The sequence below is a fragment of the Astyanax mexicanus genome, chromosome 24, assembly GCF_023375975.1.
Source record: "Astyanax mexicanus isolate ESR-SI-001 chromosome 24, AstMex3_surface, whole genome shotgun sequence".
Classification (NCBI taxonomy): domain Eukaryota; kingdom Metazoa; phylum Chordata; class Actinopteri; order Characiformes; family Acestrorhamphidae; genus Astyanax; species Astyanax mexicanus.
Genome location: NC_064431.1, coordinates 6,400,570 through 6,428,238, shown reverse-complemented (window position 1 = coordinate 6,428,238; position 27,669 = coordinate 6,400,570). Strand labels below are relative to the sequence as shown.

The 27,669-nt window shown below is 36.0% G+C and overlaps 2 protein-coding genes across 2 annotated transcripts in view; both read left to right on the top strand.

Moving 5' to 3' along the window:
* Positions 1-27,669, top strand: part of cdk18 (cyclin dependent kinase 18) — a 548,438-nt gene that overhangs the window by 112,104 nt on the left and 408,665 nt on the right. The gene's annotated exons all lie outside the window — the stretch shown is intronic.
* The window catches only part of mfsd4aa (major facilitator superfamily domain containing 4Aa), a 35,505-nt gene continuing 18,569 nt past the window's right edge, over positions 10,734-27,669 (top strand). The window contains exons 1-3 of the mRNA XM_007251403.4: positions 10,734-11,050; positions 19,805-20,003; positions 20,405-20,644. Of these exons, the coding sequence (XP_007251465.1) occupies positions 10,779-11,050; positions 19,805-20,003; positions 20,405-20,644 (711 nt within the window). The 5' untranslated portion in view covers positions 10,734-10,778. The remainder of the gene's footprint in view (positions 11,051-19,804; positions 20,004-20,404; positions 20,645-27,669) is intronic.

The window sequence follows — 27,669 nt, the reverse complement described above, 5'->3', positions numbered from 1 at the left end:
CAGCTCAACCTATAGTTCCAAATCAAGGCTTAGTTTTAGTCAAGCTAGCGTTAGCAACAAGTTCTATTATTTTTCTCACTCAATGTTAATAAAGCCCTCTGGAAAAATTTGTGTTTTTAAACAAGACATGTTTTATTTTATTTTTTTTAGAATTTAGCTGCTTTTCCATTCCACCTTAAATCCTGTAGCAGTTACAGAATTAAAAAAACTTTTTTTTTTTATTCTGATGTTGTGTGGAAGTGTTTGAAAATCACAGCAAAATGTATATTTTCATTACATACACTGTTGTTCTGATATTAAATAGTATTTTTATTTATATATATTTTTAAACACTAAAAATATTTAAAACACTAATATTTTAAACTCTAATATGTTTAGTAATAGTAAGTTGTCTTTTCCCAATACAATTACAGATATTAGTACAAAGACAATTTGGTATATTAAATATAAAGCTGGAAATCAAATTTGACCTTTTTTCCTTTTTATCAGATTAATAATTTAATAATTGCAAAAAAATAATCAACAGATTAATCAAATATCATAATATTCATTAGTTGCAGACCTATTTTACTATAAGAAGTACTTGACATTCTCCTGAAAAAATGTTTTTGACACATTCCGCCAAATCTGTGCATTTCTGTCCCCAGGTGTTGTAATCTCAATGTTCTGTCCTGTTACCTAAATTAATTCTTAGATGTTATTTGTTTATTTTTTATATAGAATTTTTGGGAAAATCACTAGAATGTACTCAGTGTCCTCATGCTATTAGCATAGCTGACATTTGGCTATTTTTCATGTTTTTGCTAATTCTTTGCTAAAAACTCAGTCCTGTTACTCATAACATCAAGTGTAACAGGAGTGAGTTCCAGTACCAGGAATGAGTCCCCTGGTTTATTGATTTATTAATGTGAATGTTAGTTAATGTAATGTAATGTGTGTTTTTTTTTTTCAATTCTTTTTAGTTAATCATTTATCCATTTGTTTAATAAATGGCATGATATTACATTTGATACATTTCAGGTTTGGGTTTTCTTGAAAAGATAAAAATGGCTTTGCATATTTTAGAAAAATACAATGTGCATGCATATATAGTCATTTTTTGTCATAAATGTCAATTATTAGAACATGCAGTCAACCATTTCTTTAAAATAAAGACTTGTTTTTAAACTTGCTTTTTACGACTGAGAAAAAAATAACCATCTTCAGATTAGAAACCTTGTAAAAATGAAGTAAAGCTGCCTCAGTTTGACCAATACATGTTTTGAATAATTAAACACATGAGTTGAAAAGAGTCAAAACACACAAATGGTACCCATTTTGTTAAAAATTTACACTAAACTAACTAATGAGCTTCTCAGTAAAACTGTTTTTAAATTCTCTGTCTGTCTGACTGTTTGCAGTTTGTCCCCCTCACTCTTCATTAGACATGACTAACGTTAGTAAAGAGTAGGACAAGGCTTTAAAATCACGTATTTGGTGACTCATGAGTAGGAAGCGTGTACACTGTGGGTTACGCATGGATGCTCTTTATATGAACAGGCGAGAGTTTTCAGAGGATGTGACGCCTAAATGCCCCTGTAGCCTGAAACCACCAGTAACCAGTTTTTTTTACACGGATCAGCATCAGGGATTGCACAGACACTGAGATCACCTGCTGTCTGTCTGATGCTGCAGATCAGAGGAGGACCGGGGTTTATTTTTAAATACTGATGAATGAAGGAAAAAAATCGTTCTCCAGCTGAAAGCACGCTTTTCTCATCCAGGGCAAAAGAGGAGGAGATGGAGCATAACTAGGGGTCCAAATGTGACGCTATCCTAACTTTTTAACTATTGTTAAAAAATTGTTATGTTACTTTTAAGGAAATTAGTAAGTCTAAAAATGTTTCAGTGTATTTAAAACTGACGAGTTTCTTTGATTTGACCAAATTGAAAACTTCTGGAATATAATCAAGAAGATGATGGATGATCACAAGCCATCAAACCAAGCTGAACTGCTTGGATTTCTGCACCAGGAGTAAAGCAGCATAAAGTTATCCAAAAGCAGTGTGTAAGACTGGTGGAGGAGAACATGATGCCAAGATGCATGAGAACTGTGATTAAAAACCAGGGTTGCTCCACCAGATTTGGATTTCTGAACTCTTAAAACTTTATGAATATGAACTTGTTTTCTTTGCATTATTTGAGGTCTGAAAGCTCTGCATCTTTTTGTTATTTATGACAATATTTTTCTTTGGAATTTGGGAGAAATGTTGTGTGTAGTTTATAGAATAAAACCGCAATGTTAATTTTACTCAAACATAAACCTATAAATAGCAAAATCAGAGAAACTGATTCAGAAACTGATTTTTTTTTCCAGAGGTGTAGTTCACTATTGTAGTTTTTGTAGTTTATTCAATAGAATATAGGTTGAAAAGATTTGGAAATCATTGTATTATGTTTTATTTATGTTTTACATAACATTCTAACTTCTATTCAATTGGGGATTGATATTTGGCACTGCAGTACAGACTATATAAGTGCAAGAAATGAATAAGAACTTGCTTCTGTCTTGCTTCTGTCACATTCTGTGGTAAGTACGAAACCCTATAGGTTGTGTTCTGTGTATATTTTTCTCTTAAACATGACTCAATGCTCTGAATTAAACAATTGTTTTTCTTGTGAATGCAGGGAACAGGGGGAAGGCTATGTGGTGTTTGAATGAGTATTAGCTAGCTGTGTGAACATTAAGAATAGGTAATAAGCACTGTTACCAGCTAAAAAAATCCAGAAGAACTGGCTCTGCTGCTAAATGCTTTTATTTAAACTGATCCTTGATGGTCAAGGTCATAGAAAAGCTGCTTATCCAGGAGAAAATGTGCAATATGCTGGTAACCTACTCAGAGGGTCTTTGCATAGAGGCATTGCTATAGGCAACTGCCTTGGGCCCCTCCCACTGCAGCCCACTGTAGGGGCCCCCTTACTAGCTGCAAACTTCCCATTGGCCTACAGCTGGTAATTGGGGCCCTTTGGACAGTAATTCACAGATTGTTCAGAAATGGTGATTCTTGTATGTTTAAAATGGAAACAAAGACAACACAATAAATTACAAAGAAATACAGTTCAGTCCACACCCCCTCTCTTTCCAGTTAAAATGGAATATTCCATTCATGCCACGTGGCCATGCCGCGAACGCGTGGAATTAAGGTGAAGTTAAGTGCACAAGGGTTGTGAGCCAAGCCATGAAGCGCCACTTGCTACAAAAAGAAAAAAAAGAAGTGTTACGACCCGGTCTAGGGTCAGGCCGTAACAGAAAATGAGAGTGGGCTCTCTCCCCAGACCCTCTGCCAGACCAAACACCAGACACCAAAAATGAATTAAAACAGGATGAATTTATTGATAAAAATTAAGGGAATATGACTTCAGGGGTGAGCGTAGGCCAAAATAACAAATAAACCAACTAACAAACAAAGACAACTAACTGAACTTGCAAAAATAAAGAAAACTAAATACACAAACTACCCTGACTCCCTTTCACCAAAACAGGAGAAAAAGGTAGCAAAACAAAATGGCACTCACCCCCTACTTTACCCAAAGACTAATCTATATTAAAGCAAAAACTAAAGCAACACACAGAATGCAAAATGGAGGTGATGGGTTGGTCTGAGCAGGAAGTTCTTCCAGGTCAGGAAAGGGGAGGAGCCCTGAACGTCTCCCTCAGGTCAGGTTTCCTCTAGCCCTTTTATAGCACTCACCCCTGGTGGCCAATCATGGTCCTACAATCAAAAACTAAAACACAAACAGCACAGAGGACACACAAAGAAAAACCAATACGACCAGGGGTCGTAACAGAAGGAAGAGGCTAAACTAAAAACAGATGCTCTTCCAAAAATGATAAGCTTTTTTTAGCAATAAAATACTAAAAATATTTAAAATGAATAAAAAGTAATTAATATAAAATAAAAACTCATTTAAAACACAATCAAAAGCTATCTAATAGTGCACAGAATAATATCAGTTTCAGTTAGTTTCAGTTTCAAATAATTGAAACAGCTCACCAAAACCTCTACCTATCCTTTATATTTGACAATATTTTATTACCTTACAGGTCATCACTCATCTTAATTTTAGTTGTTATATTATTTTTAGCCTCGCGCTGGATTTAGCTCCGTGCTGCGGGAGGGATGGAGGGAGGTGGAGAGAGAGAGCGCAACGCAGCGCGGCTCATTTAGCCTGATTTCTCTTGATTAAATATCAATAAACATGTGAATTTAATACCTTTTAATACCATATATTATAATTCACTTGATAGGACCTTATTTATTAAAACGTTTTTTTTTTTTGCTTTCCTTTTGACTGATGCTAAACTGTTTGATCCAGTTGTTATATTAAATTATATTAATACCATTTTAACATTTTTCGTTTCTATGTTTTGAAATTCGTTAGATTATATTTTTGTCAACATTTTGGGTTTATTTTCATATGTTATTTTTCTAATAATAATAGAATTTGCATAATTTATTTTCAAAGTACCGTGCCCAACACTGGCTGACAATGAGCTAGTTTCCTGGCACAACCAGCATGAATGACATGAAATGTTTAAAATTAATACAGACATGTAGAAAAACGAAGACAAGCTGTAACCTAGATATAAATAATAATAGGATAATAATAATAGAATGATAATAGAATAATAATAAATAACAGAATAATATGCCAATCAGGCATATTTGTAGCAGTAGGGTATTTTAATTTTCATCCCTGACTCTAATTCATTGAAGTTATATACCTGATTTGATCTTTTTCTGTACAATCCCTGCTAAAGTTTTAGGTGAAGGAGACCTAAAGAAGATCCGTGCATGTTTCTGGAAAAAAACAAAACAGTGGGTGTGGCATCGCGATGGTTACCATCCATCGTGATGTTGGGTCATAAATGAGGATGGACGATGATATCATCCATCGGCATAACCCTATTTCTCGCATATTAATGTTGATGGGTCCCCTAGCTAAATTCGCCTTGAGCCCCCAAATTGTTAAGTCCGCCACTGAACCTACTGTAGCTGATGAAGCATTTTAGCTCTTGACCATCACAGAATATGATATCGTGTCTGGGCATTTTAGGAACTGCAGAATGACGCACCATTTAGTTAAATTTAGAAAACGTTTTTCTTATCACTCCAAATTTAGCACTCCTTGCTCAGCACTTTACTTCAGCTGATGCTGTAGTCTCAGCCCAGGAGAACCCTTACAAAAAAGACATTTAATCAAGTGTACTTTTAGAATACTTATTTTAAACTGAAACTAAGCAAGTATGCTTTCAGTTTGATTGTTTGTATCAGTGACATACTAAACATAATTATATGCTTGGCCTATACAGAAAAGTCTAAGTATATTTGACATATACTTGTACTCAATCATTTGATCATGTTATATAGCTCTGAAAAAAAGAGACCACTTACAAATGATGAGAATATAATCTCTGGAATATAATCAAGAGGAAGATGGATGATGATTTATCCAAAAGCAGTGTGTAAGACTGGTGGAGGAGAACATGATGCCAAGATGCCTAAAAACTGGGTTTAAAAAACAGGCTTATTCCACCAAATATTGATTTTTAAACTTAAAAACATTATGAATATGAACTTGTTTTTTTTCTTTGCATTATTTGAGGTCTGAAAGCTGTGCATCTTTTTTGTTATTTCAGCCAATTCTCATTTTTTGCAAACAAATGCTCTAAATGACAACAACTTATACATATAAATAGAAAATAAAGATTCAGAACCTAAAGTGAAAAAAATACTGCTTTCAAAACAGGGTCCTATAGTGCACTACATCCCCTCACTAAAAAACTTTTTTCTAAAAGCCATAATGACTATAATGTTATATTATATTTGGGACGCCCCAGGCTCCATTTCAGCTGCATTTATGCTCATTGCAAATGAATGCATTTAACTCAGTGTTCTCGTGCTATTGGCATTCCTGAATTATTCCTCTTACTTTTATTCCTGTTACTCAAAACATAAAAAGTAACATGAATGAATGCCAGTAACAGGAGTGAGTTCCAGTAACAGGAATGAGTTTTATTATCAGGAGTGATTTTTTTTTTTCATAAATATCAATTATTTGAACATGCAGTCAACCATTTATTTAAGATAAAAACTTTCTTGAGAGAAAATCAAATGCATTAGTGGACTTGCTTTTAAACATGCTTTTTAAATGTCAAGATTTTTTAAAACCATCTTTGGATTAGAAACCTTATAAAAATTAAGTAAAGCTGCCTGAGTTTGATCAGTACATGTTTTGAATAGTTAAATATACCCACTAAACAAAGAGACGTTGAAACGACGTCTTTTCTAGGTCATTTTTGCACGTCCAATTTTGGTCTCCTGAAGGTGCAGACTGTGACGCCAGACGACGTCTTTTTTCTGACGTCTTCTGCACGTCCAGTATTGACGTCCCCCAGACCTCCGGATAAGGGCTAATTCTAGTTTAAATTAAGTCGTTGTGGACGTCTTTTCTACGTGAAATTTACATGTATACGTTTTTATAGACCAACTACTTTGAGGCTCCCTGCATAACTGTAGTGCCATTTCAGACGGTGGCAACTGTTCCATTGTTCCAGCTTCAGCAGTTAACTGGAAACGCATACAAAGCTAAGCCAAACAATTACTGGAACAGGTTCACAACCTTCTGGAACTAGTTATGCACGTTAGTTATACACAATATGCTTTACAAATAAATTGAATTTCAACCCTCTCACTTTTTCCAAAACATGTCAACCTGCAAAGAACCAGTAAAAGCAAGGGATAAATTAATTACCCCCATCTTACCACTGTTGATTTTAAATAGACCCTTTCTGTTTGGGGAAACATTAATATAATAATAAACATAATGAGTAAATCTCATTTGGGGTTAATGCCTTTATTTTACATCAACATAACATACACCTTAGATTCACACCATAACAATTTCACTAAACATTTACCTTCCCTTAAAACTATTACAGCTTTACATTACACCTTCCCTTAACAATATTATACCTTCCCTCAACACTATTGCACCTTTACATTACACCAGGGGTCTCAAAGTACCGGCCCACGCGGTTTCATACGGCCCCTCACGGGTTAACAAAATAAACATACATCTGGCCCGCAATTCAATTTAATTATTTATGCTTTATTATGTTCGTTTTCATATTTTATCTTAACTTGTATTTTGGTGTGTGTGTGTTTTTTTGTTTTTTTTTTGCTTACGCTGCGTTGCCTGCTTTAGTAGTCTTCAGTAGCCTTCAGCAGTCTAACCTTGCAGCCGTGGTGTGTCCACTAAACTCCGTAGTTATAAACATCCTGAGGTTAGCAGCGCGCTAACTGACCTGTTTATAATGTAATCCCAGCAGTGCCTCCGTGACGCTGCTCTAAACTGCTGCTGTTAGCTGCTTGGGCTGAAAGATGAACTGTAGAGAGCTGTATTATCCGGTTAGTGGGGTTATTTTATTTCATACACAGAAGAACTTAAAAATTTTAAAAACGCTCCAGACTGGCTCAGCTGAGTCCTGTAGCCCGTGGCTGGGCTGTAGCTCTGACTAAGCAAAGACTGAGGGCTTGTGGTGCTGCAGCTGCAGCTCCGACTAGTGGTTGGATGAGGAACTGCTAAATCTGAGGAAATGCTAAATCTGTCACAGCTCACAATTTTTGATTTTATATTTATTAAGCCTTATTTCAGTATCAAACGTTTTGATCAAAGTTAATATAACTTGTACTTGATGTAATTTCTATTCATTTGAATAGTTTGGTTCTTGATTGATGGAGTTTTTGGATTTCATAACATGACAAATTAAAAGGATTTATGTTAATAGAGCAACAAGCAAACATTTTTCCATGCAACTGTAATATTTGATTGAATAAATAGTATATTGAGAGTTATTTAACATTAAGGAGTAATTACATTCATTTTATATTACATCTGGTTACATTTTCTTATATTTATAAGTTACATCTGGCCCTCAGAGGACAGCCAATATGTCAATGTGGCCCTCGGCAAAAATGAGTTTGAGACCCCTGCATTACACCTTCCCTTAACAATATTATACCTTCCCTTAACACCATTACAACTTTACATTACACCTTTCCATTACACCTTCCCTTAACATCATTATACTTTCATTAAGATTCTAGGTCCTGAGAGACAGCGGTGTGTCCTCCACGTCTTTGTGGTGCATGTTTGAGATGCTCCGAAGTATGAAGTCCTCAGTGGCTGTCCCGTCACATTTCATGACTCCATCTGCACAAGTAGAAAAAGACAAATTAGAAATCTCAGAAAATGTTGAAGATGGCCATTTATTTTTGTCCCACAACAAACTATTTTAAATTGCCTTATTTATGTAATATTCACATAAACTTACTTCTTCACACTATGGCTTAGCTAACGCTAAGCTAACGGCGGGAATACACATTTAACACCTGACGAGAATTATCGTGCTGTTTTAATTCTCACACATCATATTAAGCTATTTTAATTATTTTTTTCCCACAACAAACTATTTTAAATTGCCTTATTTATGTAATATTCACATAAACTTACTTCTTCATGCTATGGCTTAGCTAATGCTAAGCTAACGATAAGCTAACGCTAAGCTAAAGGCGGGAATACACATTTAACACCTGACGAGAATTATCGTGCCGTTTTAATTCTCACACATCATATTAAGCTATTTTAATAATTTTTTTTCCCACAACAAACTATTTTAAATTGCCTTATTTATGTAATATTCACATAAACTTACTTCTTCATGCTATGGCTTAGCTAACGCTAAGCTAAAGGCGGGAATACACATTTAACACCTGACCAGAATTATCGTGCTGTTTTAATTCTCACACATCATATTAAGCTATTTTAATAAATGTTTTCCCACAACAATATTTTAAATTGCCTTATTTATGTAATATTAACATAAACTTACTTCTTCATGCTATGGCTTAGCTAACGCTAAGCTAACGGCGGGAATACACATTTAACACCTGACGAGAATTATCGTGCCGTTTTAATTCTCACACATCATATTAAGCTATTTTAATTATTTTTTTCCCACAACAAACTATTTTAAATTGCCTTATTTATGTAATATTCACATAAACTTACTTCTTCATGCTATGGCTTAGCTAACGCTAAGCTAACGCTAAGCTAACGCTAAGCTAAAGGCGGGAATACACATTTAACACCTGACCAGAATTATCGTGCCGTTTTAATTCTCACACATCATATTAAGCTATTTTAATAAATGTTTTCCCACAACAAACTATTTTAAATTGCCTTATTTATGTAATATTAACATAAACTTACTTCTTCAGGCTATTCAAAATGCACTTGATATTGCCCCCAGTTGCCTAGGTTAATTGTGGGTGCCACAAACTTATATAACTTAACGCTAGCTTAGCGAATTTAGCCAAAGACGGTTCTTTGATTTAGCTTAGATTGGCTTATCAGCCTAGCTCTGGTTAGTGCATTGACTTAATGACCGGACAATGCTTCTACATTAAAGCTTCGGTTACAGTAAATATTATTTGCATTACGGTCCTCAAAAGTAATTCCAATTCCATTTTAACTATGGCCACTGTTTAGCTATCGTTAGCTAGCTAGCTAGTTAGCTAACTGCCTGGGAAGAGAGGCAACGCCAGCAGGTTCAGATGATTTAAGACCACAGAGCTAAAACAACTAACACTACAAATACATTAACTTATACATATCGTCTTACCTTATAGCTTGGCAGCTGAGTCCGGTCCGGAGCGGAGCTGAGCTGAGCGAGCTGAACTGAACGAGCTGAGCTGAGCTACTGCAGCAGCCAAAAAATGTTTAGCGTGTTTTGCCTCGGCATATCAGAGTGGAGTTTATGATGACGTGCGGTCTCAGCAAATCAGAGTGGCGTTGACTGGTTGAAATCAACTTAACAATTTTCCACATAAATTGCATTTCCAAATAAAAATAAAAACATACGTAAATAAATACCTACATTCATTAATTAATTAAATAGATAAAAAATATAATACTCAAATAAATAATTAGAAATAAATTATGCTTAATCATAAATAATCTATATTCATAGTGATTAACAATATTGAGAACAACAATTTTGACATACATTTAAAAATAAATATATTCTTAAATAATGTTAATTTCCTGCACCTGTATTAGACGTCCCCATGACGTCCAAAAAAGTGACCTAGTCCGACGTTCAAATGTTTAACTGCATATTGACGTCCAAGTGGGGTCATAGTTAGACGTCCAAATAGCGGACCTAGTTTGCACGTCGTGTAGACGTACAGAATTGGTCTTGGACCGACCGACGCAATATAGACATGATCTTCACGTCCATAAGACGTCTAATGTTTAGTGGGTATGTGTTATTAGATTCAAAAAGAGTTGAAAAAAGTTTAATTTAGAAGAGTTACAACAAGCATTCAGTGGAATGGCCCACATATAACCAACATTTCTACAAAGAAACAAAGTATTTGTACTTTATTACTTGACACCTTTGGGATTAAGTGCAGTGGATGGGTGGATGGATTAAGTGCAGTGGGTGGATGCAGTGCAGTGGGAGGAGTACTGGATGGGTGGATGGATGCAGTGGGAGGAGTACTGGATGGGTGGATGGATGCAGTGGGAGGAGTGCTGGATGGGTGGATGGATGCAGTGGGAGGAGTGCTGGAACCCCGCCTCAGATGATATCCCCGGTCTCCTGTCAGCATGCAGGCTCACTGCTCTCTGCTCTCCCCGCTTTGAGTGACCGAAGTCCGGCCTGAGTCACGATGAAGCGCCGGGTGCTGGACCGCAACTGCAACATCATCCAGAAGGTGGTGGACGAGCGCATGTGGGCGCTGTTCAGGAGCCACTGGCAGCACACGCTCACCTACTGGAGCGGCTTCTTCAGCTTCGGCCTGTGCCTGGCCCTGCTGGGGCCCACCGTGCTGGACCTGCGCTGCCAGACCCAGGCCAGCCTGCAGGGCATCATCGTGGTCTTCTTCGCCCAGCAGTTCTGCCTGTTTGTGGGAAGCTCGGTTGGTGGATTCTTCAGCAAGTCGTGAGTAGCATGGCTTTCATTATTACCTGGTGGAAATAAATGAGCTTCAGCTGCTGCTTATATATTGACTATTGAGTTGCTAGATATGTGTCAGACCTCTGCTAAAAAAAACAACAACTCAACACCAACTTCTTCTACTGGTGGCTGGTTTTGGATGGTCTAAGCTGGTATTTTGATGGTTAAGGTGGTTAAAAAAAAGCTGGAGAAAACTCACCCTGTGCTGAAAGCTAGCTTTGACAACCAGCTCTTGGTCTTGGTCACCAGCTTGGCTTGGTCAACAAGTTTGTTTATGCTGGCTTGAGTCTGGTGGTTTAGCTGGTCTACAACCATGACCATGCTGTTTGACCACCAAAACCAAGCTGGTTAAGAAGAAAGACCAGTATGGCCAAGCATGAGCAAAAATTCAAATGTAACAAATGTTTGTTGGTCTGCCAGTATGTTTCACCAGACCAGGCAAGACAGCCAGTATAAACAAACTTGTTGACCAAGCCAAGCTGGTGACCAAGACCAAGGGTAACCAGCTCTTGATCAGTAAATTAAATGTTTCATTTGAATTTTTAGTCATGCTTGGGCCAACCAGCTTTGTCACCAGCTTGGCTTGGTCAGCTAGTTTGTTTATACTGGCTGTCTAGCCTGGTCTGGTGAATCATACTCGTAGACCAGTTAAAGTTGACCAACAAACTTATTGTACATTTTAATTTTTGCTCATGCTTAGCTATACTGGTCATAATAGTCAACCAGCTTGGCGTTTGTGGTCAACCAGCATGGTCATGCTTGTAGACCAGCTAAATCCCCCAGACTCAAGCTAGCAGGGTAACCAGCTCTTGACCAGTAAATTATTTGTTTTATTTGAATTTTTAGTCATGCTTGGGCCAACCAGCTTTGTCACCAGCTTGGCTTGGTCAGCTAGTTTGTTTATACTGGCTGTCTAGCCTGGTCTGGTGAATCATACTGGTAGACAAGCTAAAGTTGACCAGCAAACTTATTGTACATTTTAATTTTTGCTCATGCTTAGCTATACTGGTCATAATAATCAACCTTGGTCAGCTTGGTGTTTGTGGTCAACCAGCATGATCATGCTTGTAGACCAGCTGAACCATCAAACTAAAGCTAGCTGGTAAACCAGCTGTTGACCAGAAAATGTATGTTATATTTGATTTTTGGTCATGCTTGAGCTTGGTTTTGGTGGTCAACCAGCAAGGTCAAGATTGGTCATACTGGTTGTGTAGTCTGGTCCGGCTGGCCATGTAGACTGACCAGCTTGGTCTTGGTGGTCATAAAGGGTTGACCAGCTCTGTTATGCTGGTTGTCTTGAATGGTCTGGTGGATCATGCTTTGAGACCAGCTATTGGGTCTGATTATCAATTAGCTTGGTCAAACCTTGTCATATTGGTTGTCAAGCTTTGAGCAGGGCGATTGAAAGGTAATCAATTTTTAATTGCCAGGTCATGTTGGGATGTAGGGGTGGACAAAATACTCAAACCATGTACTTGAGTTAAAGTAGAGAAACCCAAGGTAAATAAATACTGCAGTAAAATGTTTATAAGCCACTTTGTGCTACTTTTGTTTTGAACCAAATTACATTATATACATATATATACATATATAAAGCAAAAGTTAGCTTTTAAATACATGCATGGTCCTCAGTTATGAAGTATCAGCAGCTCTGATGAATGCTAGTAAGATGGTGATTCACTTCTTGGAAGCATTTTCTAAGATTAACCAGCCCTCAGAACACACAGAGTTCCATTAGAGTTTGTATCAATGGAGTTTTAGATCATAGATTAAATAAATTTAATCACATTCACAAGACTATGACTGTAACAGTACTAAATAAGAACTGTCAAACAAGAAATGGATAAATGCTCCTTTTGTTGTTCTTTAGCTGCCCAAAACTGTAGAACTGTGGTCAAGAGGAACTTCAGTGATTTTCAGTGTAATTAAAAAGTTAATATATAAACAGAATAATTCTGAGTGCTTTCGTTGCCCATTTTGGGCAAACTTTGGGAGAAATGAGTCAGGGCATTGGTTTGCATTTGTGTACAATGGTAGTCATTAGTACTAGACACCCATGTCACAGAACAATAACATAGTTTAGTTTAAAAAAAAAAAGAAAGTGAAAGGACTTTTAAGTAAAGAGGTTAAAAAGGAGTTTATGAGACATGTTTTCAATCTCTTCAAATGGACAACTTAAATTGCAACCTAGAAATCTAGAAAATATTTGCTAAAATAAAAGTCATTTCATTCAGTTCAAAAAGATGTTTTTTCATCTTTTAATCCAAAAGAGCCTATGGGGATGAATGTTTCACAGGCCTTTTAAAAAAATTGGACAGTTTTTACAGAATCACTCTGTTCCTAAGTGACATAAAATAACAGCACATACTATGAGCATCACTACAGCACAGTGTGTGAATGTGTGTTGTTTTTTTTTTTTCGTCTTGTTCATATTTACAAAATACTGAGTTAGTGCTATATATATTTTAAAATCTCTAACTTCTACAGATCTGTTCCGAACATTTAACAGTTTCAATGCTACAATTAAATGTTAAATGAGTCTGGGCTCTTATGGGTTAACGTTTAACCTCCTTGTTTCCCTGAAATGCTCTGAGTTTTTTTTTTATGTATTTTTAACTATATATTGTTTTTAATCAGATAATAATTTTTTGTTGTTGTTGAAATGTAAGAATAAATGGTGGAATTTCCCTCCCTTTTAGGGGGAGGGGGCTGCCTTAATTGTAAAGCACTGCAGGAAACCCTGTTATACTGTTTTTTTAAATATTAATTCTAATTGGATTTAAAGTACAGTTTTCTTTTACTCTTTTTCTTTTAGATATTATAAATAATAGTGTTTTTTTAACTATGAAAATATTTTAATTTGATTTGAACAAATAATAAAAATATTGCCTTGTTAACAGTATTGCAATATTTTGCCATATACTGACTTAAAACCCCTGTATTAGTGCTGTATTGTGACTTAATTATTGGTGCTAAGAGAACTACCTGATGGTACTTTTTGTGTTTAAACAGTGTTTTATTTTTTATTTTTATTTTATTTTTTTTTTAATTAAACTACCTGCTAGGGGTGGGCAATATGGCCCTAAAATAATATCACAATATTTTATGGTATTATCGCGATAACGATACTCTTGACGATATGACGAAATATTGCATTTAAAAATTATTTCAAGAATACACTACTGCACCAAAATGAATATTAAATTATTATTGCATACGATATGATATGGCGCACCCTTAACTGAGATATTGAAAAATACAAGAAATTTATCAAATTTGTAGCAGAAGTCAATGATACAGAATGTCATGGCACTAATAATGCGCTCTAAATATCTCCATATATCAAGATTAAATAAAAAAATAAATGATACTGGACAGATATAATCTGTCTCTAGTAGATATATAATGGGAAATAAGAACAGAGTGAATTTTTCTTTTGCTAAAAACAGCAAAAAAAGTAGCACCCTGATGTGATGATTAGGGGTGGGTGATGTGGCACGATATTTCAGGGTATAATATCTTTCATAATATAATTTTTTTGGCAATATTATCGTGTACAATATGAAATGGCACACCCATACTACCTGCACACTTTCAAAGCTCTTAGTGTCTCATTTAAAAAGTCAGAACCCTCAAAATGTCTACCAATGAAGAGTGGAGTTACTTTGAGCTTGTCAATGGTGTAAAAATAGCTTAATTTTTTTTTTCCATAGGTAAATTTATGCCCCTATCATTAGTGTTATAAGCCTGTTGGGAGCATTGGCTAAAAGTGCCGTAATTCTGAGTTCTGTGGGTGAACTGAGGTAGGCCATTCAATAAAAGTTCCTACTTGTTATGATGTTTTACTACAACTACAACTACATTTCTCCTTTAACCTAGCAGTGACCTCTGTTTGTGTCTTGTTTTGTTGCTGGAAAGCCCTGTTTGTCTGTTGGTCATGTGTTCATTAATGTCCCTGTGTCTCTGGAAGGCCTGTTGAGGAAGGACACAGTGTAGGACGGCACACGCTCTCCTATCAGTACCTCACTGTTTACTTTCTCCTCTCCACCAGAGCTAAAGATCTGATTAGCAAAGCAGCTTTGTTCAGCCTCCACTCCTCACTCTACTGCTCTACTGGTTCTCTGTGAGGAAACACCAACGTCCTTTAATGAAGCAGCTTCTGTTCTCCAGGTTTTTCCAGGTCTATTGTTATAAAGTGCTGTTCTGTATGAGCAGGAATGTCTTGGAACTGAGTGATCATAAGCTTATTCATGTCAAGTCTAGACTAGTATTAATTTTTTGCCATATTTTGACACAGCCAGGTGTTGTTAAGGGAGTTATGAAATATAGTTCCACAGTCTTACATCCCTGTTAAAAAAAAATCCAGCTCAGGACCAGCTTTTGCTGGTTGGTGGTTTTTGGTTTTTGGATGGTTTGTGATGGTCGAGGTGGTTGAAAATTTGGTCGTCTATGAGAAAATATTAGTGTTGGGTGATAAAAAAGGGGTGAGATAAAATAATATCACAATATTTTATGGTATTTTAGCGATAATAATACTCTTGGCAATATGACAAAACACTGAATTAAATAAAATATTTTAAGAATACACCACTGAATCAAAATGAAAATTAAATGTAAATAATGCATACAATATGATATGGCAGCACATAATATCTCATAACTGAGATATTAAAAAAATACAAGATTTTTTTTTTATTAGATTTGTGACAGAAGTCAATGATCCAGAATGTCATGATATTAATAATGGACTCCAAACATCCCCATATATCCAGGATTGAAGCAACATAAATGATACTGGACAGATATAATCTGTCTCTAGTAGATACACTATATAATGGGAAATGAGAATAGTGTGATTTTTTTTTTCTTTTGCTTAAAAAACAGCTAAACAGAAGTACCCTGTTGTGATAATTAGGGGTGGGTGATATTGCACAATATTTTAGGGCAGGGGTGTCCAAACTTTTTTTGTTGGGGGCCAGAAGGAGAAATATATTTAAAGTCAGGGGTCACAGACTCTGTAATAAAACAAATAATGAAATATACCACTTTAAATAATACTTTTTCCTGATTATTTTATTTACACACCATTTTACTTGACTAACTATCTTTATCTTTGACAGTGTTGTGTAAACTAAGACTTTTCAAATTGATGTTTAATTTCATGATGTCTCTTAATATAAAACTCCTTAATTACGGCAACTTTTAGACTCTTTGGCCCGTTTTTCTGCGCTAGAAATGCGCACTCTCTCCGCTTTTAGACTCTTTGGCCTGTTTTTCTGCGCTAGAAATGCGCACCCTCTCCGCTTTTAGACTCTTTGGCCTGTTTTTCTGCGCTAGAAATGCGCACTCTCTCCGCTTTTAGACTCTTTGGCCTGTTTTTCTGCGCTAGAAATACACACTCTCTCCGTTTTTAGACTCTTTGGCCTGTTTCTGACACCTAGCGTTCAAACTTTGAATCTCACATTATAAAAACCTGCTTAACAGCGGGCCAACTTTCATTCTATTTCTGAAATACCTCGCGGGCCGCTCCAAAAAAGGAAACGGTCCTCAAATGGCCCGCAGGCCGTAGTTTGGACACCCCTGTTTTAGGGTATAATATCGTTCACAATATTTAAAAATGTTGCCGATATTACTGCCTATGATATGGCATGGCACACCGCTAGAAAATATACTGAAAATATACTATACTGTGCTCATAAGCTTGCCTACTGACTAGCTCTAGACATACAGCATAGTGTATGTTACGTTCGATTTGGTTATGTAAACCATATACATATACCATATACAGGTTAAAAACTTAAGCTAGACAAGAACTAAGCTAAATTTGCCACACAGAAGCATCAGACAGGAAAAAAGTACAAAAATCTCTAAATACTGACAATTATTTATACTTTTATACTTTATATTTACATATATTTCCTTACTATATTGTAGATTTGCAACAAATTGTATCCTATTATTGTTTGTTAGTTGCAGGATCTTTTTGTATTCTGACTAGTGTAACTAGTGTTCAGTCTGTGAAGTTGTGTAGTGTTATTAAATCTAACCCCGTTGTGTGGAGGCTGGACCTTAGCTTGGATAGCTCTTTAGTGAGAGGTGTAAATGCAAATAAATCCAAATGGGACGACATTATTACCACCAAAAGCTAAACTCAAGTAATACAGAAGCAGTTTATATGATTAAACACAAAGATTATGATTTAAAAAGCTTTATAATTTAAATCAGTAATGAGAAAATGCTACTTTAATGGTCTTGAGGTTCCATTAATGCACCAATTTGCATGCAAACTTGGAACTTGGCTATGGGAACACGGGAAGGTGGCCAAAAGCTCATTTTACTTGAACCTATTTAACCAAATTTAAAGGCCTATTAGACTTTCCCCTGCTCTTTAGTGTGTTCCCTGTGTTTTACTCTACATTCTAAAATGGTCAAACCATTTTACACCCTTCGAAAGGGTTGCGTGCTACGCCTTGAACTTGGCTGGAAATTAAGATACGGCCTCGGGCGAAGGAACTTTCCGGAAAGCAGCTCTAAATGGTCGGCATTACGCAGCAGGGGAGCATAAAGATAGCCATATTAGCTCGCAGGATTCATAATGTATTCAAAGCTCTCCTCTTGTTTGCGCTCAGTTAGTCACTCTCTGACCCCCAAATATCCTCTAGCCGGTTTAATTTGGAAAGTCATGAGAGCAGAGTGTGTTTGCAGTGCTCTGCGCTGGTGATGCACTGCAGATAAAGAGCTGTATTTGCATTGCATTTCAAGGTGCTTTGTGGTTAGAGCGTATTTTTTTCATATAAACAGATTATATACACAGATCGAGAGTAAGATTATGATTTCCTTCTTGTCTTTCCTTCTGGGAATTCGAACCTGCGACCTCCCGCTAATAGTGGCAGCGAATTTTAATAAAGATGGTCAAATATGAAGGACAGGTTGAGGTTTTATCATTTAAAGGAAACCCACAGCTGCACTGATTAGTGTATGTTGTGATAAATGGTGAGGAAGAGCAGAATTGTGAATGCTGCTATCAGCTGTTTGTTGGGGTGATTTTTGGTGGGTTGGTTGCGAAATTGTGTCCTATATGATCCATGGAGGTAGTCATATATGTTAAGCTTGATCGTTGTATACAGTATCAGTCAAAAGTTTGAACACACCTTAAATTCAGTGCTTTTGAATTATTTTTAAATGTTCTGCCCCAGGAAAGAAAGACCAAGAGTTACCTCTGTTGTACAGGATAAGTTCATCAGCTATTTAGAGTATTTAGTGTTTTAACACTTGTGTTCCTTCATATCTGGATGACTTTAGTATTCATTTACTATGTAGGAAAAAATATAAAAAACATTGAATGAGGAGGTGTTCAATTTTTTGAGTCTTTTATGTCTTCCTAAATGTCCCTAGATGTGAGAGCAAAATTGTCCATTTTAGGAAAGTAAAACTAGTGTTTATGGAAAGTTGGCAAGGGGAACTCTTATTCCACTCACAAATGTTCAAACAATTGATAAGCTAGCACACATTATCCAACAAAATACATACGGCCAAGGTCGTAACTCGTCATGCTATAACTGTTTGCTCTATTTACTCTCTGTAAGAAACTCATAGCTAATAGTCAGGCTAAACAGAAAGCAGTGTGGGAGTGTGGGCCTGGGTATTAACAAGACCATTGTTTTTTAAATAAAGAAATAAAAAAAAAAAACATTGAATGAATTGGTGTGTCCAAAACTTTGACTGGCTCTGATTTCTTTATATAATACAATTAATCTCAGAAAATGTATAATTAATAAAAAAAATTATGCTGATAAAATACACGAATTTGATGATTTCTTGCTAGTGGTAGGGACTAATATGTAAAAAAAAATGTTTAACTCAGGTTATAATTGGGACCTCGAAATATCTGGTATTTTATTGTTCTGAAAAAAAGATGTGGTATTTTAAAAACATGCCAGATATACATTCATTTTCAATTTACTGTTTAGCTAGAATTCATTTGAATTGCACAATTTGAAAAGCTTTCTTCTTTCTTAAGAAAAAAGGGATATAGGCGATTAATTTTAATTGTTTAATTACATAGCATGTAATTTACGCAGACATTTTTTTTAATTAATTGACACTACTAATAAAATGCAATATGTATATATTATGAAAGTGCTGTAAGATTTTGAGGGAAAACAAAACTGCACTGGCTTTAGACTTGATAATAAAACACAGTGGATCAACACCAGCAGATGACAGACATGTCTCTCCAAACCATCACTGACCATCAGTAAATTTTACATTTCAGTTGTAAATCAAGGGAGCAGAGTCTGGAGGAAGAGTGGAGAGACACACGGTCCAAACTGCTCGAGGTCTAGTGTGTGAGGTCTAAGTTTCCACAATCAGTGATGGTTGACTCTCATGCTTCCCTCTGCTGTCAACTTTTATATGGAGATGCAGATTTCATTTTCCAGCAGGAATTGGCACACTGCCCACACTGCCAAAAGTACCAATTGGTCATAGATCATATTCTAATTTTTTTTAAGAGAGTTTTATATTTTTATTGGCTGTAAGCCATAATATTCATCAACAATAAAAGAAATAAATGCTTAAAATAGATCACTCTGTGTGTAATACATCTATATAATATGAGTTTAATATTTTGACCTGAATTACTGAAATAAAGTAACTTTTTAATGATATTCTCTTTTTTTTTATTAGATGCACTAGTATGTTCTTAAAACTGCCCATGCTTTCTTCCCTCTTCTCCAGGCTCACCTGCTCGTTATCATCCCTCGCTTCATGCACCTTCATCATCTCCGTGGTGTTCGCCTTCATCCCGATATGCCGCAATTTACCCATGCTGGCTGTGGCTATGGCTATTACCGGTCTGGCCATGGGGGTCATCGATACCATCTCCAACCTGCAGCTGGTGAAGCTCTACCAGAAGGACTCCACAGTCTTCCTGCAGGTGGGGATACCATTTTGTTCCATTTTATGAGGTTTGAGATTTGATGCAAAACTGTAAAAGATTTAGAATTTTAGGAATTATAGTAATTTGTTTTAAAGAACATTTACAGCATATTTTTGTAAAATAAGAGTAAAAATACAGGGTATTACAGATTTTCAGAGTAAGTTTTGGCATAAATAAATGCATTAAAATGCTGCAATTATTCTTTACAATATTCTTTACAATAACCATATGTTCTTTAGTTCCCATTGAAGTACTGAAAACTGTAGAATTTCATTGTAAATAAACATCAGAATACTGGCAGCAGAGACACTGCATGGTTAAAATGGCAATTTGCTCTAATTTACATTATGAACTGGTTGAGTAACACAATCTATGTCCTGTGTTTCTTTCCTCCACAGGCTCTCCACTTCTTCGTGGGACTTGGGGCATTGTTGAGCCCCCTCATCGCTGACCCCTTCCTGTCTGAGACTGACTGCGTTTTAGGAAACACCACCATCAACTCCTCAACAACGATGAGGCATCTGAGGAACAAGCTAGCCGGCAGACACGTGTACAACGTCTCCCACATCCAGCTCCATACTGAGGGGGAGGTGGTCACCAACGTCTCCTACGCCTTCTGGATCATGGCACTCATCAATGTAAGGCCATTCTCTTTTTTTATTTTGAATGAATCATTTTAAATCCCAATTTCACAGTGGTATATTGATATTACAATAACGATGATGTCATACTGTGATTCTGAAATATGTTCCATTACATTACATTACATTTAGCGGAAGCTTTTATCCAAAGCAACTTATGTGATGTACTTTTTGCAAAGGAGCACATAGAAGTTTTTTGACAGAGCCTAAAGGAGGCCAAAGGGTGAATAGTGGGATAGAAGAGGAAAGGAGGGGAAGAAGGAAATGAGGTTAGATATATATATATATATATATATATTCCACAGAACATCATATAAACTAATATGAATATATATATATATATATATATATATATATATATATATATATATATATATATATATATATATATGAGTAATGAATCACTTTACCTGAGGCCGTTGACCCCAGGCCCCCAGCTTTTCCCTTCCAAAACGTGCCACCGGAAGTGTGCTGCTGAGGGATGAGAGGACCATTTGAGCAAAGCTATCCATTCACTTCCATTCATTTCGGGGTGTCTTTGAACCAATAATAAATGTATTTCCAAGCCGTTTTCGATTATGACACGGCCCGTGTTCTTTTCTAAAAAGAACAGATTTTCTGTCATTTGATCCATAAGATTAATAATCTGTTCATAGCTTTAGAAAATAACGTTTTTATACAACTATGCTAACGATGATGTAAAAAGACAGCGACCCAAAATACCTTGCTGTAATGTTTGGAGAAGTTGCCATACCTGTCAAGTCTCCCGTTTTGGCCGGGAAACTACCGTATTTTACTCCTCTCCTCCCGTATTAGTATTTTCCCGTAAATTTCCCGTATTATACTAAATAAAAAAATATATAGGCCATAGGCGACAATGCACTGACCGCTGTGTGTCTCTTAACCAATCGTGGTGCCGGTTCAAGTAGAAAGTCCCGCCTTTCAGGAGAAACAGCCAATCAGCTAGCTGGTTTTGCGGAGCGCAGTTTAGTGTGGGGGAAGCCCCGCCCCTCCCCTCGCTGTGAGTTCAGGCAGCTAGTCGGAGCAGCTGTCGTTAAAGCTAATCTGGATATACGGAGATTTTTCTAAAAGAAAGGTAACTAACCATGTAAACTGTGATGAGATTGTTTCTGATAGCTGGTTAAAAAGACTCTTCTCTGAATCAAAACACAAATTAAACCCACTGTGTGTTTAATAAAATACAGCTTGTGACTCAGTTAGCTTAACTTTAGAATTAGCTAGATAGATATTCAGGGTTTGAGAAAAATCTACATACATATATATATATATATATAATGCCCTGCCCTTATGTGCCTGATCAGCCAATAACTATCATTTCCTAACTCTATTTGTTCAGGGCTAGTTTTAGGGTTTGTTAGAATTTGTTTAAATCTCAAGTATTGTGGTGTAATGTATTATTTAGAAGGGGTAGAAGAGATGGTTGAGCTGGAGAGAGAGAAAATGTGGAGAGGGCTGAAATTAACTGAACTGATCAGGAGTGGACTGAACGATAGAAAGAAGTATTAATGAAAGATTATTAATTGTGTAGGCCCCTTAGGACTATTATTTACTTATGGAATATATCTGATCCATGTCCTATTTGTAAATTTGTGCACCCTTCAATTTCAATTTTAAATCTATTAAATAAATAAAAAAACATATATATATATTTTTTTTTTTTCCCCTCGTTTGGGCTGTTGGGGCGGCGGAAAAAATCCCTTATTTTTAAGTCCAAAACTTGACAGGTATGGAAGTTGCTCCTCAAAATTTAAAAGTACAGAGCTGATTGAATTAGAGCAGGGTCAAAGTAACCTCTTATTATGCAAATATAATACTACTACTAACAGTTATAATACATTGTAGATAGTAAGATAGTAGTAAATAGAAATAAGATAGACTATGATAATTATAATGTATAGATATAACTGTAATTTATATTACAGTTATATTACATTTATTATTCTTATTACTGAGTTTCTAAATCCTTGTTATATAGACAAACTATGAATATTCTTCAGTAAATCCGTGGACTAATGTTGGATATCAGTAATTCTAGTTTTTATCTGCTGTTTATTCAATAAAAGCCCCATTCTGGGATGGAATGGAGCTTTTCTCACTGTGGAGTAAATAGTTCTGCGCAGCTCCTATAAACAGTACGGTTGTTTGCACGGCACGCAGAAGTTTCGCGTCATGCTGGCGCCTGCGCAATCTCTCACTTTCCCGGTTAACGCCCCACGAGAAGCCGATCAGGAAGTTACACGATTGGCCTCACCTGGCTCCGTTGAAATCAGCGGGATGGCTTGGTCCAGTTAATATATACTGTCAATGGTTGACCCAAACCATCCATCTTGGAGAAGTTACAGGGGGCAGGATTGCGGGGGGATTTCATCGCAGTTTTTTCAACCAATGAGAATGCAGAGCAAGCGGCATTAGGAATTTAATTAATTAAATGGTCAAATCCTGTTGCCACGTCTGATTGGCTGGAGATTTTGGCAGCTTTGTTGCAGTAACGAGGATGAGCTCTGCATGAAATAGGCTCTTGCATTCAAAAACTTCGCTCTTGACTTTTGGCAGTAAAATGAAGCCATACATATCTAGTTGCCAGTGGAGCCTAATGAGCAGTGGGGGTAACCTGGGTTTTTGCTCCATTTTAAAAGTCAGATTTATTGCTTTTTAAAACCTCAACAAATATAATTTAAGATACAAAAATGTAGTCATAATTTCGTTAGTAAAAAAGTATTTATTGTACTGAAATCAAAACTTAAAGTATTTATCAGTTTTATTTTTTTCCAATTCCATTAACCCATTGTGATGTACAGCATCACTAATGTTAGCTAGCTCACTACTAATGTTAGCTAGCTCTCCGCTAACCCTAGTTCTCTCCCCGGTAACCTAGATAGCTCGCCACTAATGTTAGTATGTTAGTTATCTTGCCACTAATGTTAACTCCGCTAGTTAACCTTGGTTCTCTTCCCAGTAATGTCAGCTAGCTCGCGGCTAATGTTAGCTAGCTCTACCTTAACCTTATTTCTCCCCCGGTAACTCGTTGCTAATGTTAGCATGCGATTACTCTCCCGCATTGAATGCACCATCTAAAAATTTAATACCTACAGCAAATTAACAGTTAGTTTAAGACCTTAATGATCCAGACTTTAATTTACAACATTTTAAGGCTTTTTAAAGACCCGCTGGAACCCTGGTGACATGTGTCTTGCTATCAGCTAATTTTGGAATTTAAAATTTAAAAAATCCAAATAAAATACGACCAATGTGTGTAAAGAAAGCCATACTCTTTCAGCTCTTTTGCGTTAATGAATTGGGTCCTTGCCAAGTAAACCCAACAGGCATTATTGAGGTCAGCTGAAATGATTGGGGTCATGTCTAAATATTGTACGAATGGGTCGAGAGTGTAATTATCCTGACAGGCTGAACAGGTAGGACTGTTTTTGTATATTTTTATAGCTCAAAATTGCCAAAAGCCACGTCTGAGCAAGTCTCGAGATTACCCAACAGGTGTAGCTTCAGGCGAGGGATGATTTAGGCATGAGGTTTCCACAAAAGCTCTAGTGCAGAACTGAAGAAGCACACTTTAAACTTATCTTGACTGATTACATACAATTTTTATTCCCTTACAATAGAGATGTAGCAAAGTTAACTTTCTTTACCAAAACCGAAAAAAAAAAATGATTTTAGTAGTTTCAGCTCATTTGATGCATTGATGCATGCTCGATGCATTTCATGTTTGATGCATGATAATAATTTAATCCTTCCAAAACAGATCGGAACATCTTTTCCACCACCACATGATGTATTTTTTCCACATGGTTGTTTAACAAACGAGAAGCTGTTCACTGCATCAGTTATGGTTAAATAACATTTTGCCAGATGTAAGATAATCACCCATGCAGTAATTCAATAGGAGGCTCTTAACTTAAATTTGCTTAGTTAAATCCAGGTGGTGGTATTTTTTGACATGGCAGTGTGCATTGGCAGTGTATATTTACCTCATCAGTGCTATTTTATGCATATTTTTACCTCACTAGTACAATGCAATTTGTGTATTTACCTCAATACCTCTATTTTTCTCGAATTACCTGAACAGTGCGATTTTAGTCATTGTTTAACTTCAACAGTGCTATTCTAATTATAAATATACCTTACCAGTGATATTTTGATCATTAAATTACCTCAACAGTGACATTAAACTTATATATTTACCTCAGCAGTACTGTTTTAGTCAAAAATTTACGCCTAACAGTGCAGTGCTAATTATACATTTACCGTACAATTTCTATTTTGCTCATACATATACTCAACAGTGCTATTCTAATTATAAATGTACCTCAGCTGTGCTACTTTGATTATACATTTAATACAATTAATACAATTTACCAGAGCAGTACAATGCTATTTTGGCTCTACATTAATCTTAACATTTCTATTTTGCTCATAAATTTACCTCAACAGTAAAATTCTAATAGTAACAAGTGCTAATTTAATCCTACTTTTAATACATTTGCCTAAACGGTGCAATGCTAATTGTACAATTGCCTCAACAGGGCTATGCTATATGTACATTTGCCTCAACAGTGTTATTTTGCCCGTAAATTGACCTTAACAGTACAATGCTAATTGTACATTTATCCCAACAGTGCTATTTTGCTGATAAATTTACCTCAACATTACAAGGCTAATTGTACATTTACCTCAACAGTGCTATTTTGCTGGTAAATTTACCTCAACAGTGCTATTTTTGTTATAGATGTGCCTCAACAGTGCTATTCTAATTGCAAAAGTACCTCAGCAGTGCTTTTTTGGTCATAGATTTACCTCAACAGTGCTATTTTGCTCATAGATTTACATCATCAGTACAATGCTAATTATGAATTTACCTTAACAGTGCTAATCTTATTATAAATGTACCTCAGCAGTGCTATCTTGGTCATAAATTTACCCAGCTAGATACCTTTCCTTAGCTAACTAATATCCTAGCCCTGTACAGCTCTTATCTCCCAACTATAAAACTGTCAGTTTGTGAAAAGGTAGTAAACGGGTACCAATCATGATGAGTGATACTGAATGCTGAAAGTTCTAAACATTGGTTGCCAAATATTCAGTGCATCCCTACTTTAGATTCTGGTTTAAATGTGGGTGATTGCAGTATTGCATTGTAGTGTGCAGCATTATGTTTGAATCGCTGTCTAAATAATAGTCCTCTCTGCTCCCTCAATGCTCTTGAAGATAAACGCAGCCTATTTGTGATGGGAATTTGAATATTACGACAGGTAATGGCTGTATCCTTGACTACGGTATTAATACTACTCTGACCTTTTGCATACATCCTGGGAACTCGATACACCCTGGACCTGAATTGGTCATTATAAGGAATCTCTTTACAATGCAGAAGCTGTTCTTAGAGCTGTTCTTAGAGAATGGTGTGTAATTATCTTCAAAATAGGCCTGATTGATGACGGTCCATCAGAAGGAACTCATTGTGTTGTTGGAGAGAGGTTAGGACACATGAGGAGCTGAGTGAAACCTGAATATAGTTTCTGAGAACCAGTTAAACCCAGCCTACATATGCATGAGAGTAAATCCTTCCTTAAAGTTGGTTGATGATTGATCTTAATCTGGACGGAGAGAGCAAACTAAAAGAATAAACTCAAACTCCAGAAATCCAGAAATATGACTTGGTCTTTAAACCCCTTAACAGGCCGGGGTTTTTGTCAATTATTTGCCCGACATTACACCACTAAATCTTGAGGATTTCTGTTTAAGCATTACATAAAAAGCTTTCATGTTTGATAAGGAACATTTACCGAAAAGCATAGTTGAAATTGTAATAGAAAATGTATTAAAATATTTAAGTAAATCTACTAATGTCAAGATATAATGAATAAAAATATTTAAAATCATAAAATTGTCTCTTTCCTAAAATTCAATTTAAAATCAATATTTTCCAGAATACAAACCAAACAGTTCATGTCCTCCAAACCTTTAGTTTTATTATGTTTGTCTAGTTTTTACGTCTATTTTCAAACACGCAGAATTTGCGTTGATTTCTGTTACTGATCTGGAATTATTAAGTGTAGAATAGAGAGAAAACAGGCAACTTCTCCAAGTGCCCTGTAGGAGATTTCAAATAAGTTATTTTACTGCAGAAAAAAGAGGTTTTGTATCACCTACACCTGTAGCCTGTGTACAGGACGAGGCATTTAAGGGGTTAAAATGCTCACTTTGCTGATCTAATGGATCTAATTAGACAGATTTAATTGGTGAGCTACATTATAACCTATACCTACAATTAGAGCTAACAGCTAATTACAGTTAAGGACGATGTGTTTCTATGAAAATCGATTTTCTCTGAGTTTTAATTTTCACCACCGACGCTCCCCTGAGCTTAGCCCCGCCCCTCTCTCCCTCGCGCAGCCCCGCCCCTCTCTCCAACCCTCCCTCCTGCCACCCTATATGTCTATAAAAGGTTTGAAAATAAAGAAAACTTCAAAAAGCAAAAATAATAATAATAATAATAAAATAAAAAAACTGCTCTTAATAACATTTTACAACACGGCAAAAATCTGATTACGTAAATTTACGTAAAAATAAAGTTATTTTGAGACGTAACTGCCTATTTAAAAAGCAACAGAAGTTGTTAATTTGTTGGAGTTCATTTCTAACGTATTTATAGTGTTTTTTTTACTAACTTTTTTCTCTCTCACAATGTTGATTCTTTACATCTTCAAAAACATGTATTATGCAAATTAGGCGATGACGTCATTTAGCGACTTCTAGTGACTTTTAGGAGATTTTAGTAGGGAAAAAATCGATTTAAATTTTTTTAAATTTTTATATATTTTTTTTAAATCGAAGATTTTTTTTTTTTGGGCCATATTGCCCAGCTCTACCTACAATATATCCTACATTCTTCATATATTTTACATGTTTACACATTAGATTGGTATCCACTTGGTTAGTTTTTATGGGTATATGTACAGCAGCTTTAATTACTTTAAGCTTAAATG